The following is a 19896-nucleotide window of genomic DNA, read 5'->3' on the forward strand; positions in this document are numbered from 1 at the left end:
GAGCTTGTGTAGGAATTCCAGGATATGTTTTTCACCCTCTATCATTTTCCATATTTCGCTTTGGTAAAGTAAAGCCAAGATAATAGGGAGATTAAAATTCTTGGCTGTGTTTCGTTCAATCTCTGTTAGTTCTAGGCGGTGGGGGTGGGGGTGGGGGTGGGGAGAGACAGCTGCTCACAATAACGTCATCATTTTACATTTTACGTTGAGTAACTAAGTCGCAAATGATGAGGTCATTTATTTTCACGCACATTTCAAGGAGCATTGCAGATAGCGCGATGAAAAACTTTCATAACTGCTTAAATATGCTTGCAAGTGTGTGAGAAAAATAATCAAACAGAGGCATATTAGATTCTATTAATCTTCTATTACTTTTCCAGCAATTCTTATCACATGGTTATTGTTCACATTAATGATGTGAATAATCTTTGTCTTTGATACATTGATGTTGAGGCCAGTTGGTTTTGCTTGTTTGACCAGACCAGACCAGACAGTCTACTTTTGTCTGCATATGTTGTTTGGAACTGGTTAATACAGCAACATTGCCTTCATAGTCAAGATCATCTAGTTTAGTTGTGATGTTCCTGGGTATCCCTGTGGTGTTGCTGGCTATTTTTCTCTGCATTAAAGAGTAAATAACTAGGAGGAATAGACATCCTGGTATATTGCATCATTTTTTTCTCTTGACTTGATATTGAAGTTTTAGTAACTTAGCACTCGTTGATTACTGCATGCTAACTATTTTCATATACGCTCTTTATTAATCGGATAAACTTATCTGGTATTCCACATTTCCTCATAATCTCGCTCCTAGTGTGTCGGTCCATACTGTCGAATGTTTTTTTCGAAATCTACTAAGCTTTATTTAATCTAAAATTCCATTTTATGGTCTGTTCTGATTGATTCCATAGTATATCTGATCTGCTATGTTATTCACCTATCAGCTCTAAAACCTGCTGTTCATTCTAAGACAATGATCTACTTCCCTCGCAAGCCGTTGGACGATGATCTTTCCAATAACCTTTGAGGTTTCTCCAGTATCTCTTTAAATATCCTTGCTGCATCAGTTTCACAAAAGAATTTTAAGGTCTCTGAACACCCTTCTTACTTACTGATTCTCCACCTTTTAGACTAGCATTGCGTTCTCTTTCTAGACTAGCATTTCCTCCTCTTTTTAGACTAGCATTTCCTCCTCTTTTTAGACTAGCATTGCCTCCTCTTTTTAGACTAGCATTTCCTCCTCTTTCTAGACTAGCATTTCCTCCTCTTTCTAGACTAGCATTTCCTCCTCTTTCTAGACTAGCATTTCCTCCTCTTTCTAGACTAGCATTTCCTCTTCTTTCTAGACTAGCATTTCCTCCTCTTTTTAGACTAGCATTTCCTCCTCTTTCTAGACTAGCATTTCCTCCTCTTTCTAGACTAGCATTTCCTCCTCTTTTTAGACTAGCATTTCCTCCTCTTTCTAGACTAGCATTTCCTCCTCTTTTTAGACTAGCATTTCCACCTCTTTTTAGACTAGCATTTCCTCCTCTTTCTAGACTAGCATTTCCTCCTCTTTCTAGACTAGCATTTCCTCCTCTTTCTAGACTAGCATTTCCTCCTCTTTCTAGACTAGCATTTCCTCCTCTTTTTAGACTAGCATTTCCTCCTCTTTTTAGACTAGCATTTCCTCTTCTTTCTAGACTAGCATTTCCTCCTCTTTTTAGACTAGCATTTCCTCCTCTTTCTAGACTAGCATTTCCTCCTCTTTCTAGACTAGCATTTCCTCCTCTTTTTAGACTAGCATTTCCACCTCTTTCTAGACTAGCATTTCCTCCTCTTTCTAGACTAGCATTTCCTCCCCTTTTTTTTAGACTAGCAGCATTCCCCCCTCTTTCCAGACCAATCTTCATCCTAATATCTTATTTGGCACTGTCCCTTCCTTGGCTTTTAGTTGGGCTTTCGCCTTGGGTGTTCTGTCCCTTGGCCGAGTCTCTCCTGGTAATTGGTAGTTACTACTTTCGCTCAGTATTTGTATGGGAATCTGGACGACTGGTTCACCCGTTGTCATTATAATGTGACAAGTTGTGGTGTCCTTCAGTACTATACTTCAATATTTCAGTTCTATTTCGTGCTATTAAAGGCGGTCAAATATTAACATACCGCACTCTCTCAAAACATACACAAACTCGCACAAGACATGAAGATATCACATATTTGATAGCATCCTTAAGTTCGTTAAATAATACAAAACAAAACAAAAATAAACTTTTAATAAGTATACTACTACAACAGGTTCTGATAATGCTTTAGTTTTATAGGTTAATGCTTATACAGGATTATCACGTGTAATGGATATACGTCACATTTACCATACCTTTATCGTATTTCACAATTAACACATCATCGGTGTCTTCGAATACGCTTAAATTAGGACATGCCTGGGAGCAGGGGAAGCGATATCACTACGACGAGCGTTAGTTATTCAGTGAAGATACCATTTGAACGGTAGCTGCTTCTCGTTGAATAATTGTGATAATTGATTGATTCTTATTAACATATAAGTAATAATGACGTAGATTCGATTAGACATACTAATATGTAATAGTTTGATTGGACGTCATGAATAATAGTCATACTATTAGTCTGATCAATTTTACTTCACATTTTGATATCACGATATTTATCAAGTGATAATGGGAGTCAGAAAGTCAAGTTTTGATAACTGGGAAAGAGCATCATCACAATTTAAATAAACTTGAAATATAAACAAATTCATAAGTATTATGAAATATAACAAATATGCATCTTAATAGCTAATGTCATTATTCCAATAAAAAATGATGAAACGGAGGGAAAACATATGAAAACATCTTAAACAATCATCCTTAAATTAACAGGAACAAAATATAACAGATAATCCAAGGAAAAACTATATAAATGTCAACGTCATTTCAATACAAAATACACATTATTGTCAATATATACGTATAAATTGCATTATATTGTTAACAAACACGTATTAACTACACAATATTGTTACAACACACTACAGTCTCCACTATATTGATACCACACAAGTATAAACTACACAATATTGTTACAACACACATATAAACTACACTATATTGTTACTACACACTACAATCTACACTATATTGTTACTACACACTACAATCTACACTATATTGTTACTACACACTACAATCTACACTATATTGTTACTACACACAAGTATAAACTACACTATATTGTTACTATACACGTACAATCTACAATATATTGTTACTACACACGTACAATCTACACTATATTGTTACTACACACTACAATCTACACTATATTGTTACTACACACTACAATCTACACTATATTGTTACTACACACTACAATCTACACTATATTGTTACTACACACTACAATCTACACTATATTGTTACTACACACTACAATCTACACTATATTGTTACTACACACATATAAACTACACTATATTGTTACTACACACTACAATCTACACTATATTGTTACTACACACTACAATCTACACTATATTGTTACTACACACTACAATCTACACTATATTGTTACTACACACATATAAACTATACCGTATTGTTACTACACACTACAATATCCAATATATTGTTACTACACACGTATAAACTACACTATATTGTTAACACACAAGTATAAACTACACTATATTGTTACCACACACGTATAAACTACACTATATTGTTACCACACAAGTATAAACTACACTGTATTGTTACTACACAAGTATAAACTACACTATATTGTTAACACACAAGTATAAACTACACTATATTGTTACAACACACACGTATAAACTACACTATATTGTTACAACACACAAGTATAAACTACACTATATTGTTACCACACAAGTATAAACTACACTATATTGTTACTACACAAGTATAAACTACACTATATTGTTACTACACAAGTATAAACTACACTATATTGTTAACACACAAGTATAAACTATACTATATTGTTACTACACAAGTATAAACTACACTATATTGTTACTACACACAAGTATAAACTACACTATATTGTTACCACACAAGTATAAACTACACTGTATTGTTACCACACAAGTATAAACTACACTATATTGTTACCACACAAGTATAAACTACACTATATTGTTACAACACACACGTATAAACTACACTATATTGTTACAACACACAAGTATAAACTACACTATATTGTTACCACACAAGTATAAACTACACTATATTGTTACCACACAAGTATAAACTATACTGTATTGTTACCACACAAGTATAAACTACACTATATTGTTACAACACACAAGTATAAACTACACTATATTGTTACAACACACAAGTATAAACAACACTACATTGTTACCACACAAGTATACACTACACTATATTGTTACTACACAAGTATAAACTACACTATATTGTTACCACACAAGTATAAACTACACTATATTGTTACAACACACACGTATAAACTACACTATATTGTTACAACACACAAGTATAAACTACACTATAGTGTTACTACACAAGTATAAACTACACTATATTGTTACCACACAAGTATAAACTATACTGTATTGTTACCACACAAGTATAAACTACACTATATTGTTACAACACACAAGTATAAACTACACTATATTGTTACAACACACAAGTATAAACAACACTACATTGTTACCACACAAGTATAAACTACACTATATTGTTACTACACAAGTATAAACTACACTATATTGTTACTACACAAGTATAAACTACACTATATTGTTACCACACAAGTATAAACTACACTATATTGTTAACACACAAGTATAAACTACACTATATTGTTACTACACAAGTATAAACTACACTATATTGTTAACACACAAGTATAAACTACACTATATTGTTACAACACAAGTATAAACTACACTATATTGTTACCACACAAGTATAAACTACACTATATTGTTACTACACAAGTATAAACTACACTATATTGTTACAACACACATATAAACTACACTATATTGTTACTACACAAGTATAAACTACACTTTATTGTTACTACACAAGTATAAACTACACTTTATTGTTAACACACAAGTATAAACTACACTATATTGTTACTACACACAAGTATAAACTACACTATATTGTTACTACACACAAGTATAAACTACACTATATTGTTACTACACAAGTATAAACTACACTATATTGTTACTACACAAGTATAAACTACACTTTATTGTTAACACACAAGTATAAACTACACTATATTGTTACTACACACAAGTATAAACTACACTATATTGTTACCACACAAGTATAAACAACACTATATTGTTACCACACAAGTATAAACTACACTATATTGTTACAACACACAAGTATAAACTACACTTTATTGTTACTACACACAAGTATAAACTACACTTTATTGTTACAACACAAGTATAAACTACACTATATTGTTACTACACAAGTATAAACTACACTTTATTGTTACTACACACAAGTATAAACTACACTATATTGTTACTACACAAGTATAAACTACACTTTATTGTTACAACACAAGTATAAACAACACTATATTGTTACCACACAAGTATAAACTACACTATATTGTTACAACACACAAGTATAAACTACACTTTATTGTTACTACACACAAGTATAAACTACACTTTATTGTTACAACACAAGTATAAACTACACTATATTGTTACTACACAAGTATAAACTACACTTTATTGTTACTACACAAGTATAAACTACACTATATTGTTAACACACAAGTATAAACTACACTATATTGTTACTACACAAGTAAAAACTACACTATATTGTTACAACACAAGTATAAACTACACTTTATTGTTACAACACAAGTATAAACTACACTATATTGTTAACACACAAGTATAAACTACACTATATTGTTACAACACAAGTATAAACTACACTATATTGTTACAACACACGTATAAACTACACTATATTGTTACCACACAAGTATAAACTATACTGTATTGTTACCACACAAGTATAAACGACACTATATTGTTACAACACAAGTATAAACTACACTATATTGTTACCACACAAGTATAAACTACACTTTATTGTTACCACACAAGTATAAACTACACTATATTGTTACCACACAAGTATAAACTACACTATATTGTTAACACACGTATAAACTACACTATATTGTTACAACACACGTATAAACTACACTATATTGTTAACACAAGTATAAACGACACTATATTGTTACAACACACAAGTATAAACTACACTATATTGTTACCACACAAGTATAAACTACACTATATTGTTACAACACACAAGTATAAACTACACTATATTGTTACCACACAAGTATAAACTACACTATATTGTTACAACACACAAGTATAAACTACACTATATTATTAACACACACGTATAAACTACACTATATTGTTACAACACAAGTATAAACTACACTGTATTGTCAACACACAAGTATAAACTACACTATAATGTTAACACACAAGTATAAACTACACTATATTGTTACAACACAAGTATAAACTACACTATATTGTTACAACACAAGCATAAACTACACTTCATTGTTAACACACAAGTATACACTACACTATATTGTTACCACACAAGTATAAACTACACTTTATTGTTAACACACAAGTATAAACTACACTATATTGTTAACACACAAGTATAAACTACACTTTATTGTTAACACACAAGTATAAACTACACTATATTGTTAACACACAAGTATAAACTACACTTTATTGTTAACACACAAGTATAAACTACACTATATTGTTAACACACAAGTATAAACTACACTATATTGTTAACTTAATCATACAACTTGTTATCAATACACATATATAATCTGTCATATATTGTAAATACACCTGTCTATACACACGTGTGAACTATACAGTATTGTTAAAACTCACTAATGCAACAGGCTATGTCACAATTTCGACAGTGTCAATACTTTTCTAGCATCCTGCACTACTTTCGGCATGTGCATACACACACTGACTTGTCTTGAATACTGAGACACACCGGTTGCTGACAATATGATCTTTGAATGACACATAATGAGACGATGACGCAAACATTTAATTGACTTTCCTCGTGTCACGGACCCATTTTAATCGCCGTTGTTAGCTTTTCTATCTTTAAATTAATGACGATTTATATATAGTTTAGGTTATGATTCTCAGCACTCTAATATTTGGCCGGGTCTGTTAAAACTTCATTTCTGTATTCCCATTATGATGTAGCTAAAGGCGTCCGTCCGTCAAATCAAATTTGAATTAGGAGGTGTTTTATTAAGAGGTCGTAATGCACTCATATATATAGCCAAATATCAATGTTGTGTAGAAGGATGAGATGGGTATTGATTTGTTCCGATTCGCCATGTTGTTTGGTAGGATTAGATGGGTGTTTATTTGTCCAATTAGTGACCTGTTGTGTGGTAGGATTAGACGGGTGTTTATTTGTCCAAATAATGACATGTTGTGTGGTAGGATTAGATAAGTATTTTTATTACATTTTTACCAGTGAAATATCAAAATTTATTCATTCTATAAAAGTGATATTTTTCACTAGTGAAAAATATCACTTTTGCTGATTTGACCAATCAAATTAATGATTAGAAAATACCAAAATAATTGACCAATCAGAAAGCCCGACATATATGTCAGCACCTGGACAGGGGAAACTACTTTTTTGTTTACAAATTATCGCTGTAGTCCTAGTGAGCAGGTTTTAGTTGATAAAAAATGTAATAAACAGAATATCTAACAGTGTCTTCAGTAAAACCAAATATATTTCACTCGTGCGGCTAATATTTTGATATTTTTCACTCGTGCTGCGCACTCGTGAAAAATATCAAAATATTAGCCCCACTCGTGAAATATATTTGGTATTACTGAAGACACTGTTAGATATCCTCTATGTATTTAACAATTAAACGCTTGGTAGATTGTATTTATTGGCAAGATCAATGCAACCAGATTGCATTTATATTGACATTAAACTTCACTTTCTCTTTGCTAAATCTGGGGTTTAAGTTCAGCTATTCCCCTGATTGTTCAATTGAAAGAACGGCACATGTGAAATCGATTTCATTGTAGTGCTTGGTTTGCATTCAAATTGATGTGTAATACAAAGCCTCGGCGTGACTATGATCAACAAAGCATCAAAATGACGTCATAATTACGCGATTGTTCTAAGTCAAAATCCTAGTTGGGTTTGATTCACCAGAACGCATTGCCAAACATTTTTTTGACGCTGTCGGAAGTGACGTCATGTGATCTGGGCTGCATTTATAGGTGATCAATACCATCTGGTTTAACACAGGAGTAATGGGAGACTGTCACGCAGAATGTAAATATATTCAAATAGTGACATGTTGTGTGTTAGGATTAGACGGGTGTTTATTTGTCCAAATAGTGACATGTTGTGTAGTAGGATTGGATGGGTCTTCGTTTGTTGTTAAAGTGACAGGAACATATTCCATACAAGATTTCTTTTGAAGTGAAATATCAACCTTCTTTTGGTCGAGCATGATTTTTTTGCGGTCATCTTGGAAATTCGATATTAATTATATTCTAAACTTTTGAAATTAAGTCAGTTTGCGCCTAGCAGGGACACACATACGGGGGCACACATGTTAATGAAGTAATGTATTTGCACATTCTTATAACATACAACATCAAATAAACCGTTATTGCACAATCATAAGCTACCTTACACTCTCACAAATATCGGTACCTAAACCTCTTTTGTCATCCTCAATTCTCTGTTTACGGTGTCTTTCTTTTTGTGTTTCCCCACCTGGTCTCATTCATTCATCCATGGTTATTGGTAAAAGATATAATGATTTAAACACATTCATTTAGATCTACATATGTAGATGGTTAAAGTAGGGAGAATTTATTTGGGAAAAAAATTAGGGAGTATCTATATGGGAATGCAGGGAGTATTTATATGAGAAAGTAAGGAGTTGTTTTATTGGAAAGTAGTGAAAATGTGTATGAGAAAGTAGGGAGTTTTTACATAGGAATGTAGGGAGAAGTATATTGTTGTTTACTGTGTTAACGCCTCCTTTTACTGTCGTTGACTATGTTTAAGTTTATATGGGAAGAAAGGGCGTATATATATAGGGAAGTAGAGGGAAATTATTTATTTATATGGGAAGGAAGGGTGTATATATATAGGGAAGTAGAGGGAAACTATTAATTTATAAGGGAAGGAAGTGTGTATATATATAGGGAAGTAGAGGGAAATTATTTATCTATATGGGAAGGAAGGGTGTATATATATAGGGAAGTAGAGGGAAATTATTAATTTATATGGGAAGGAAGGGTGTATATATATATAGGGAAGCAGAGGGAAATTATTAATTTATATGGGAAGGAAGTGTGTATATATATAGGGAAGTAGAGGGAAATTATTAATTTATATGGGAAGGAAGGGCGTACATATATAGGGAAGTAGAGGGAAATTATTAATTTATATGGGAAGGAAGGGTGTATATATATAGGGAAGTATAGGGAAATTATTTATCTATATGGGAAGGAAGGGTGTATATATATAGGGAAGTAGAGGGAAATTATTAATTTATATGGGAAGGAAGGGTGTATATATATAGGGAAGTAGGGAAATCATTAATTTATATGGGAAGGAAGGGTGTATATATATAGGGAAGTAGAGGGAAATTATCTATTTATATGGGAAGGAAGGGTGTATATATATACATGTATAGGGAAGTAGAGGGAAATTATTTATCTATATGGGAAGGAAGGGTGTATATATATAGGGAAGTAGAGGGAAATTATTAATTTATATGGGAAGGAAGGGTGTATATATATAGGGAAGTAGAGGGAAATCATTAATTTATATGGGAAGGAAGGGTGTATATATATAGGGAAGTAGAGGGAAATTATCTATTTATATGGGAAGGAAGGGTGTATATATATACATGTATAGGGAAGTAGAGGGAAATTATTTATTTATATGGGAAGGAAGGGTGTATATATATAGGGAAGTAGAGGGAAATTATGTATTTATATGGGAAAGAAGGGTGTATATATATAGGGAAGTAGAGGGAAATTGTCTATTTATATGGGAAGGAAGGGCGTATATATATAGGGAAGTAGAGGGAAATTATCTATTTATATTGGAAGGAAGGGCGTATATATATAGGGAAGTAGAGGGAAATTATTAATTTATATGGGAAGGAACGGTGTATATATATACATGTATAGGGAAGTAGAGGGAAATTATTTATTTATATGGGAAGGAAGGGTGTATATATAGGGAAGTAGAGGGAAATTATGTATTTATATGGGAAGGAAGGTGTATATATATAGGGAAGTAGAGGGAAATTATTTATTTATATGGGAAGGAAGGGCGTATATATATAGGGAAGTAGAGGGAAATTATCTATTTATATTGGAAGGAAGGGTGTATATATATAGGGAAGTAGAGGGAAATTATTAATTTATATGGGAAGGAAGGGTGTATATATATATAGGGAAGCAGAGGGAAATTATTAATTTATATGGGAAGGAAGGGTGTATATATATAGGGAAGTAGAGGGAAATTATTAATTTATATGGGAAGGAAGGGCGTACATATATAGGGAAGTAGAGGGAAATTATTAATTTATATGGGAAGGAAGGGTGTATATATATAGGGAAGTAGAGGGAAATTATTTATCTATATGGGAAGGAAGGGTGTATATATATAGGGAAGTAGAGGGAAATTATTAATTTATATGGGAAGGAAGGGTGTATATATATATAGGGAAGCAGAGGGAAATTATTAATTTATATGGGAAGGAAGGGTGTATATATATAGGGAAGTAGAGGGAAATTATTAATTTATATGGGAAGGAAGGGCGTACATATATAGGGAAGTAGAGGGAAATTATTAATTTATATGGGAAGGAAGGGTGTATATATATAGGGAAGTATAGGGAAATTATTTATCTATATGGGAAGGAAGGGTGTATATATATAGGGAAGTAGAGGGAAATTATTAATTTATATGGGAAGGAAGGGTGTATAAATATAGGGAAGTAGAGGGAAATTATTAATTTATATGGGAAGGAAGGGTGTATATATATAGGGAAGTAGAGGGAAATTATTAATTTATATGGGAAGGAAGGGTTTATATATATAGGGAAGTAGAGGGAAATTATGTATTTATATGGGAAGGAAGGGTGTATATATATAGGGAAGTAGAGGGAAATTATATATTTATATGGGAAGGAAGGGCGTATATATATAGGGAAGTAGAGGGAAATTATCTATTTATATTGGAAGGAAGGGCGTATATATATAGGGAAGTAGAGGGAAATTATTAATTTATATGGGAAGGAAGGGTGTATATATATAGGGAAGTAGAGGGAAATTATTTATTTATATGGGAAGGAAGGGCGTATATATATAGGGAAGTAGAGGGAAATTATCTATTTATATTGGAAGGAAGGGCGTATATATATAGGGAAGTAGAGGGAAATTATTAATTTATATGGGAAGGAAGGGTTTATATATATAGGGAAGTAGAGGGAAATTATCTATTTATATGGGAAGGAAGGGTGTATATATATACATGTATAGGGAAGTAGAGGGAAATTATTTATTTATATGGGAAGGAAGGGTGTATATATATAGGGAAGTAGAGGGAAATTATGTATTTATATGGGAAGGAGGGTGTATATATATAGGGAAGTAGAGGGAAATTATCTATTTATATGGGAAGGAAGGGTGTATATATATACATGTATAGGGAAGTAGAGGGAAATTATTTATTTATATGGGAAGGAAGGGTGTATATATATAGGGAAGTAGAGGGAAATTATGTATTTATATGGGAAGGAAGGGTGTATATATATAGGGAAGTAGAGGGAAATTATCTATTTATATGGGAAGGAAGGGCGTATATATATAGGGAAGTAGAGGGAAATTATCTATTTATATTGGAAGGAAGGGCGTATATATATAGGGAAGTAGAGGGAAATTATTAATTTATATGGGAAGGAAGGGTGTATATATATAGGGAAGTAGAGGGAAATTATTTATTTATATGGGAAGGAAGGGCGTATATATATAGGGAAGTAGAGGGAAATTATCTATTTATATTGGAAGGAAGGGCGTATATATATAGGGAAGTAGAGGGAAATTATTAATTTATATGGGAAGGAAGGGTTTATATATATAGGGAAGTAGAGGGAAATTATCTATTTATATGGGAAGGAAGGGTGTATATATATACATGTATAGGGAAGTAGAGGGAAATAATTAATTGATATGGGAAGGAAGGGTGTATATATATAGGGAAGTAGAGGGAAATTATGTATTTATATGGGAAGGAAGGGTGTATATATATAGGGAAGTAGAGGGAAATTATTTATTTATATGGGAAGGAAGGGCGTATATATATAGGGAAGTAGAGGGAAATTATCTATTTATATTGGAAGGAAGGGCGTATATATATAGGGAAGTAGAGGGAAATTATCTATTTATATGGGAAGGAAGGGCGTATATATATAGGGAAGTAGAGGGAAATTATCTATTTATATTGGAAGGAAGGGCGTATATATATAGGGAAGTAGAGGGAAATTATTAATTTATATGGGAAGGAAGGGTGTATATATATACATGTATAGGGAAGTAGAGGGAAATTATTTATTTATATGGGAAGGAAGGGTGTATATATATAGGGAAGTAGAGGGAAATTATGTATTTATATGGGAAGGAGGGTGTATATATATAGGGAAGTAGAGGGAAATTATTTATTTATATGGGAAGGAAGGGCGTATATATATAGGGAAGTAGAGGGAAATTATCTATTTATATTGGAAGGAAGGGCGTATATATATAGGGAAGTAGAGGGAAATTATTAATTTATATGGGAAGGAAGGGTTTATATATATAGGGAAGCAGAGGGAAATTATTTATTTGGGACTGTAGGGATGATGTATATGTACAGACAATTGTCATACATTAACGGGCATCTAAACATCAAATCAAATAAAAACTGATATTTTACAAGGCTATGAATTTCTACTATGGTACAATTTCACAGAAGTATTATGATGAACTTTTGTTTTGTATCATGGCAAACCGTGGGCCTTGATGTCGACATGTAATTTGTTAAGTTGTTTGTAAATTTCAAGAAAACATGCGAACAATGCGAGTTTTAGGGGAACATAATTAGCTCATTTCTATTGCTTATATTGCACAAAATAGCCATTTTGTTTTACTCACAAAAGTCTAAAACACAAAATAGGAGCAATGGTTTGAATAGATTTTATCTTATGATAGGCATGGAAACTGGTATCACTCAAATATGGCATATAAGGAGGTATATGAAACATCAAAAATGCTTTTATTAGACAATATAAAGAACTCGAGCCACGGCAAGAAGACCGCTTTTAGAAAAAATGTTCGGCTGTTGAGTTTGGGGTAAAATATGCATATTTCTAAAAAATTCCCCAAACTCACCAGCTTAACAATTTGTCTTAAAATGCCCTTCTAACTATGATCAAATGTCTTAAAAGAATGCTATAGGTGCATTTTTATTGATTGAAATGCCTCCCATTCATGCCATATTTGTATAATATCATTCACAGCCACCATTTGCATTTCAATGTCAAAACAAAAGAAGTGTTTATACCTACATAATGAGAAATCCGGTCAAACAAATGCTCCTACCCTGGGCGATAGACACTTTGGCTATTTTTCAGGTTTGATTATTTGCTTAACTTAGAATTATTCCATGCTACAACTTACCACGAAGTAACTCAATAGACATTTTGTTTAGCATCTACACCAAATTATTGGTGATTTTAAGAAACTACATACATTTCAAACAAACATTTGGGTATGTTTCATGACTATTTTTGTCCATTTTTTTAGATGTTTATTCGTATTTGAAATTCAATGTCATTTTCCTATATAGATGACCCTGCAGGTAAAACGCATAATCAATTAATGATTGAGTAAACGTATTAACTCTCATTGTCTTGTTTAAATGGGTTTTTTTTTGTCTGTCATCACCGTTTAGTTTAATGGCATGTTATACATACAGAATATCCCCTAAATTCAATTTAGCATCAAAATCAACGTTTAAATAAGTCTCAACAGATACTATACTATTGAAACTTCACATTAAATTCGCATTTTTCGTTATATGGTTAATTTTTTCCACAAAATATCATAAATCAGTTTTTATCTTGAAAATGTATATCAACATCGTAATAATCAAAACGTGTTTGGAACTGTATTTTGTTTTGCCTTGGCGACGAGAGTTGCTGACTGACTGCTGTTTAACCACAAGGGCTTGGCACGATTTTCCAAATGATAGTCTATATATATATGTATATAGTATCCTATATACATATATATATATAGACTATCATTGATACTATATACATATATATATAGACTATCATTTGGAAAATCGTGCCAAGCCCCTGTGTGTTTAACTACTGTATACACACGCACGATAAAGTTACAATGTGACGCACTTCTGTCATAACGTTGCGACCGAAGTTTGCAATGTGACGGCGAGAATTTTAAATTGGTTAACGTATATAATTATAAGGATCCCATTGTTAATAGTGCAAATAGTTCATTAACTGCTTCGCAAAAGTGAACTGTTACAGTGAACATAAACAATAAACTGTAATATGATACAATAAGTGACACAGTAAAGTGATAGAGTAAAGTGATACAGTAAAGTGATACGGTAAAGTGATACAGTTAATTGATAGAGTAAAGTGATACAGTAAAGTGATGACATAAAGTGATAGGGTAAAGTGATAGAGTAAAGTGATACAGTAAAGTGATGACATAAAGTGATAGAGTAAAGTGATAGAGTAAAGTGATACAATAAAGTGATAGAGTAAAGTGATACAGTAAAGTGACACTGTAAAGTGATAGAGTAAAGTAACACAGTAAAATGATACAGTAAAGTGATACAGTAAAGTGATACAGTAAAGTAACACAGTAAAGTGATATAGTAAAGTGATAGATTAAAGTGATAGAGTAAAGTAACACAGTAAAGAGATACAGTAAAGTAACACAGTAAAGTGATACAGTAAAGTGATACAGTAAAGTAACACAGTAAAGTGATACAGTAAAGTGATACAGTAAAGTGATACAGTAAAGTGATACAGTAAAGTGATACAGTAAAGTGATACAATAAAGTGATACAGTAAAGTAAACACAGTAAAGTGATACAATAAAGTGATACAGTAAAGTGACACAATAAAGTGATACAATAAAGTGATATAGTAAAGTGATATAGAAATTTTATACAGTAAAGTGATACAGTAAAGTGAAACAGTAAAGTGATACAGTAAAGTAACACAGTAAAGTGATACACTAAATTGGTACAGTAAAGTGATACAGTAAAGTGATACAGTAAAGTGATACAGTAAATTTATAGAGTAAAGTTGTACAGTAAAGTGACACAGTAAAGTGATACAGTAAATTGGTACAGTAAATTTATACAGTAAAGTGATACAGTAAAGTAACACAGTAAAGTGATACAGTAAATTAACACAGTAAAGTAACACAGTAAAGTGATACAGTAAAGTAACACAGTAAAGTGATACAGTAAAGTGATACAGTAAAGTTACTAAGTAAAGTGATACAGTACAGTGATACAGTAAATTTATACAGTAAAGTGATACAGTAAAGTGATACAGTAAAGTGATACAGTAAATTGGTACAGTAAAGTGATACAGTAAAGTGATACAGTAAAGTAACACAGTAAAGTGATACAGTAAATTGGTACAGTAAAGTGATACAGTAAAGTAACACAGTAAAGTAACACAGTAAAGTGATACAGTAAAGTGATACAGTAAAGTGATACAATAAAGCGATACAGTAAAGTGATACAGTAAAGTGATACAGCAAAATGATACAGTGAGCAGAAGTTTTTTCATCGTAGAGGAAAATATTGAACTTGCGCTGTTATTATGTTAAACCTTTTATTTTTACTATTTATCTATGTATGTATTTTACCAGCTTTACACTACCTATGTAACAGGCCTCCGGCGAATTAATTATCGCCTGAAGGGATCATTCTATGTATCACAATCATAACGATATTGTTCGTTGTGTATCTACTAAAGTTGTGTAGCTGTTCCATGTCCTTTGTCTATATGTGATCGTTTGTAATGTACTTGTGTCTTGATAAAGGAGCAGAATGTCTCAAAAAACAATCAGTTTACGGATACGAGACAAGTGTTCCAAAATGGGTTGCTAAATTTTGTTTTTTGGGGTATAAATTCGTAATAAAGGTAAGTGGAATGATATAAAAGTGTTTGCTTTTTTCTGTTGATTCAATATTCGTACCGAATAACGCCTACCTAGCTACCCCTCTACCAGGGAAAGGGAAGTTCTAGAGTTAGGCCTGGTACGTTAGATGCCGCGACCGTTTCCTTCAAATTACTACGATAACGGAAAGATTCAACCATTTTTCGAACATTCGATTTGCGTAGTCTATTTTACCATCCTCAGATTTTATTTTGTACGCCTCAAACCCCAGATTAATCGACCTTTCCATAAAGACACTCCACTCGCCCAGTTGTTGCCAATGTTGACCCGAGGCAAATCCTCAAAACGTGTCTATGCTGATATATTAAATCAGAGATTGCAAAGAGAATACGTGAGAGTAGTAAGATAGTCCGTTGTCAAAGGCCAGAGGTTATCTAATCAAAATGGTTGGAGGTCATAAATGACCAATCGGTAGCGGTGTGTAAACAAAAACAATAACACACTGTAACGAATTTTATCACGTGCCATATTAGTAGTGAAACACGCGTATTAATGGGATAAAATAGTTTCACGTTCTGATAATGCAATTATACTCCAGTAATGATGTCATTGGACTTACCTAAATGATACTGCAAACATGCACCAGTTTTACACATGCATCAAATACTATAACGTCTGGGTGGTGTTTCCTAGCCGAATATGTTAGGATCAACCCTTACCCGATATGATTTCCGCTGGATAAGTTCATCAAGTTGTACTTCAACGATGTGTTCATCCATACCTAATAATGTTTCTTTATACTCATGAAATACGAATGGCCTACATACATAGATTCCCATTCGTCTTCACCACGAAGATCATACATTTGATGCCAATTTGTTTCTTTAATTTTTCAGCTCTTATGTCAATCCAAAATATAAAGGGATGATATTGCTGTTTTGTTACATCAACACAGCTACTGAGGATGTTGACAGGTTAAGCAAATAATATAATTGATCTGAACTGGGGGTTATTAGGAAGTCGTATCCTTTAATCAATGTGTTACAAAGTACAATCGTGTTTATAACCAATCTGATTATTGTTAGGTGACTTTTGATGATAGTTTATACGAGTATATCAAAGAATAGAACACATAAACATATTACGTGTCTTATATTATAGTTATGTACCAGGGCGCCAAGTATTCTATGTCATTAAAAGAGCTCGTCTAGGTGTTTATACAAAGGCCATGGTGTCTGAAATGATCTATTGTATCAGAAAACGCTTGCGTCTATCCTACCAAAGCAATCATTTATAAAAGTAGATTAGTGTATTAATATTACAATATCGATTATGATTTCAGTAAAGAATAAGTCTATACGAAATCAATGTCGAGTTATGTGGATACAATCAAAGAATGTCTGCACGCAATACATAAACAGAAATATAAAGAGAAAACAACGGCAATAAAAATATTGTTCTAATTCTAATGCACAACATGTCAAGTTTGTATTGAGAAAAGAAAATAATTACATGAAATGTTATTGACACTTACTGTCCACAGGGGCTTGGCACGATTTTCCAAATGATAGTCTATATATATATGTATATGATACTATATACATATATATATGGACTATCATTTGGAAAATCGTGCCAAGCCCCTGTGATACTATATACATATATATATGGACTATCATTTGGAAAATCGTGCCAAGCCCCTGTGTTACTGTCTATCCACAAACTATTCAATCTGTATATGATATCAATGAACCTACACTTTAAAATTATTTTAACGATGAAGCTCACAGGCGCGGAGACTCGTTTTCTCTTCAGAATATGGTATTGTAATAGGTTGTTTGTCAGAACATGTATAACTGTAGGACTTGATTTGTTTAAAAGTAATAGCACAATGAATGTAGAATATTTGTGGCACGTCCAGAACGTATTAACCTTGAACATGACGAAGGAACCGCCCGATACATTAACGGCGATATATCAAACTTCCACATTATCAAAGATATTAAAAATAAGACCTTCAAAATACAATATGTTGACAATACAGATGACCGATTAAAACTTTGTGCTTGAGCATAAAGCTGCTACTGTTGTTGATGTTGTTAGCTGAGGCAAACGGCTGGCGGGCAAGCATTCTTGGAAATATATCTTATCGACAATGTATATATTTTACTTTCTCAAAACAATGAACATATCGGCATTAAAAGTTTCGTATTAAGAATGAAGACGCATAAGATGGAATTTAGAATCATACTGCTGTATTCAGTTTGAGAAATTCCAATGTTCTAATGCAGAAAAGTTCTATTCAGGACCGGTTTTCTTCAAACATTTCCTTAATACGCCTCTGGGACATACAATACGGTATTACAATACCACAGTAGCCATGAGTTAGTATTGGACATAGGCTAGACTTTCGTCTTTAAAAATGAATGATACGTACATCATTGCCTTGGCTTTCAAGAGTGTCTCTTGCTCTTTTTGTTAATCGATAGTTAACTGTGGTCTGTTATGAAGCCCCATGACAGTGAATCCAATGCAGCATTCTCTGTCAACTCTCATTGTCATCTTCTTCTTTTAAACTTGATCTTTTAACAATGATTGGGACACAAGTTATATCTACTTATATTAATTTGATTATATTAATCGGTCTTGTTGGCCTTGGTGGAAGCGCGCGGGGTGTTGTATTAGGGAGGAAACCGGAAATCCAGGAGAAAACCGACGGCAGATGACCCATACCTTTTCACGTCTGATCGTTGGCCTATGTAAAAGGCATTTGACCCCATACTTTTCACATCCGATCGTTGGCTTATGTAAAAGGCAGTTGACCCCATACCTTTTCACATCCGATCATTCGCCTATGTGAAAGCAATGTACATTACCACTGTGCTGCACGATCACCATCTGAGTTATCTTCGGAGCTCATTTGAATACTACATATCTAAACCGCTCAGGAGACGTATGATTCCTTATGTTATGTAGATTAGATGGTTAAACAAAGTTAATGTGTAAATACAGTGTTCTACAGTACAAACTATTACAGTGTTCTACAGTACAAACGTATAACAGTGTTCTACAGTACAAACGTATAACAGTGTTCTACAGTACAAACGTATAACAGTGTTCTACAGTACAAACGTATAACAGTGTTCTACAGTACAAACGTATTACAGTGTTCTACAGTACAAACGTATAACAGTGTTCTACAGTACAAACGTATTACAGTGTTCTACAGTACAAACGTATTAGATTGTTCTACAGTACATTCGTATTGCAGTGTACTACAGTACAAACGTATTACAGTGTACTACAGTACAAACGTATTACAGTGTACTACAGTACAAACGTATTACAGTGTACTACAGTACAAATGTATTACAGTGTACTACAGTACAAACGTATAACAGTGTACTACAGTACAAATGTATTACAGTGTACTACAGTACAAACGTATAACAGTGTACTACAGTACAAACGTATTACAGTGTACTACAGTACAAACGTATTACAGTGTTCTACAGTACATTCGTATTGCAGTGATCTACAGT

At 32.8% G+C, this 19896-nt stretch overlaps 1 protein-coding gene across 1 annotated transcript; it reads right to left on the reverse strand.

The window, feature by feature from the left end:
* Window positions 1-1082: 1082 nt before the first annotated feature.
* Window positions 1083-1892, reverse strand: LOC117331123 (titin homolog). The gene has a single exon (XM_033889718.1). The coding sequence runs from the start codon at window positions 1890-1892 to the stop codon at window positions 1083-1085; it is 810 nt and encodes a 269-aa protein (XP_033745609.1).
* Window positions 1893-19896: the final 18004 nt, after the last annotated feature.

This window comes from Pecten maximus, chromosome 7 (genome assembly GCF_902652985.1).
Source record: "Pecten maximus chromosome 7, xPecMax1.1, whole genome shotgun sequence".
NCBI classification, from domain to species: Eukaryota; Metazoa; Mollusca; class Bivalvia; order Pectinida; family Pectinidae; genus Pecten; species Pecten maximus.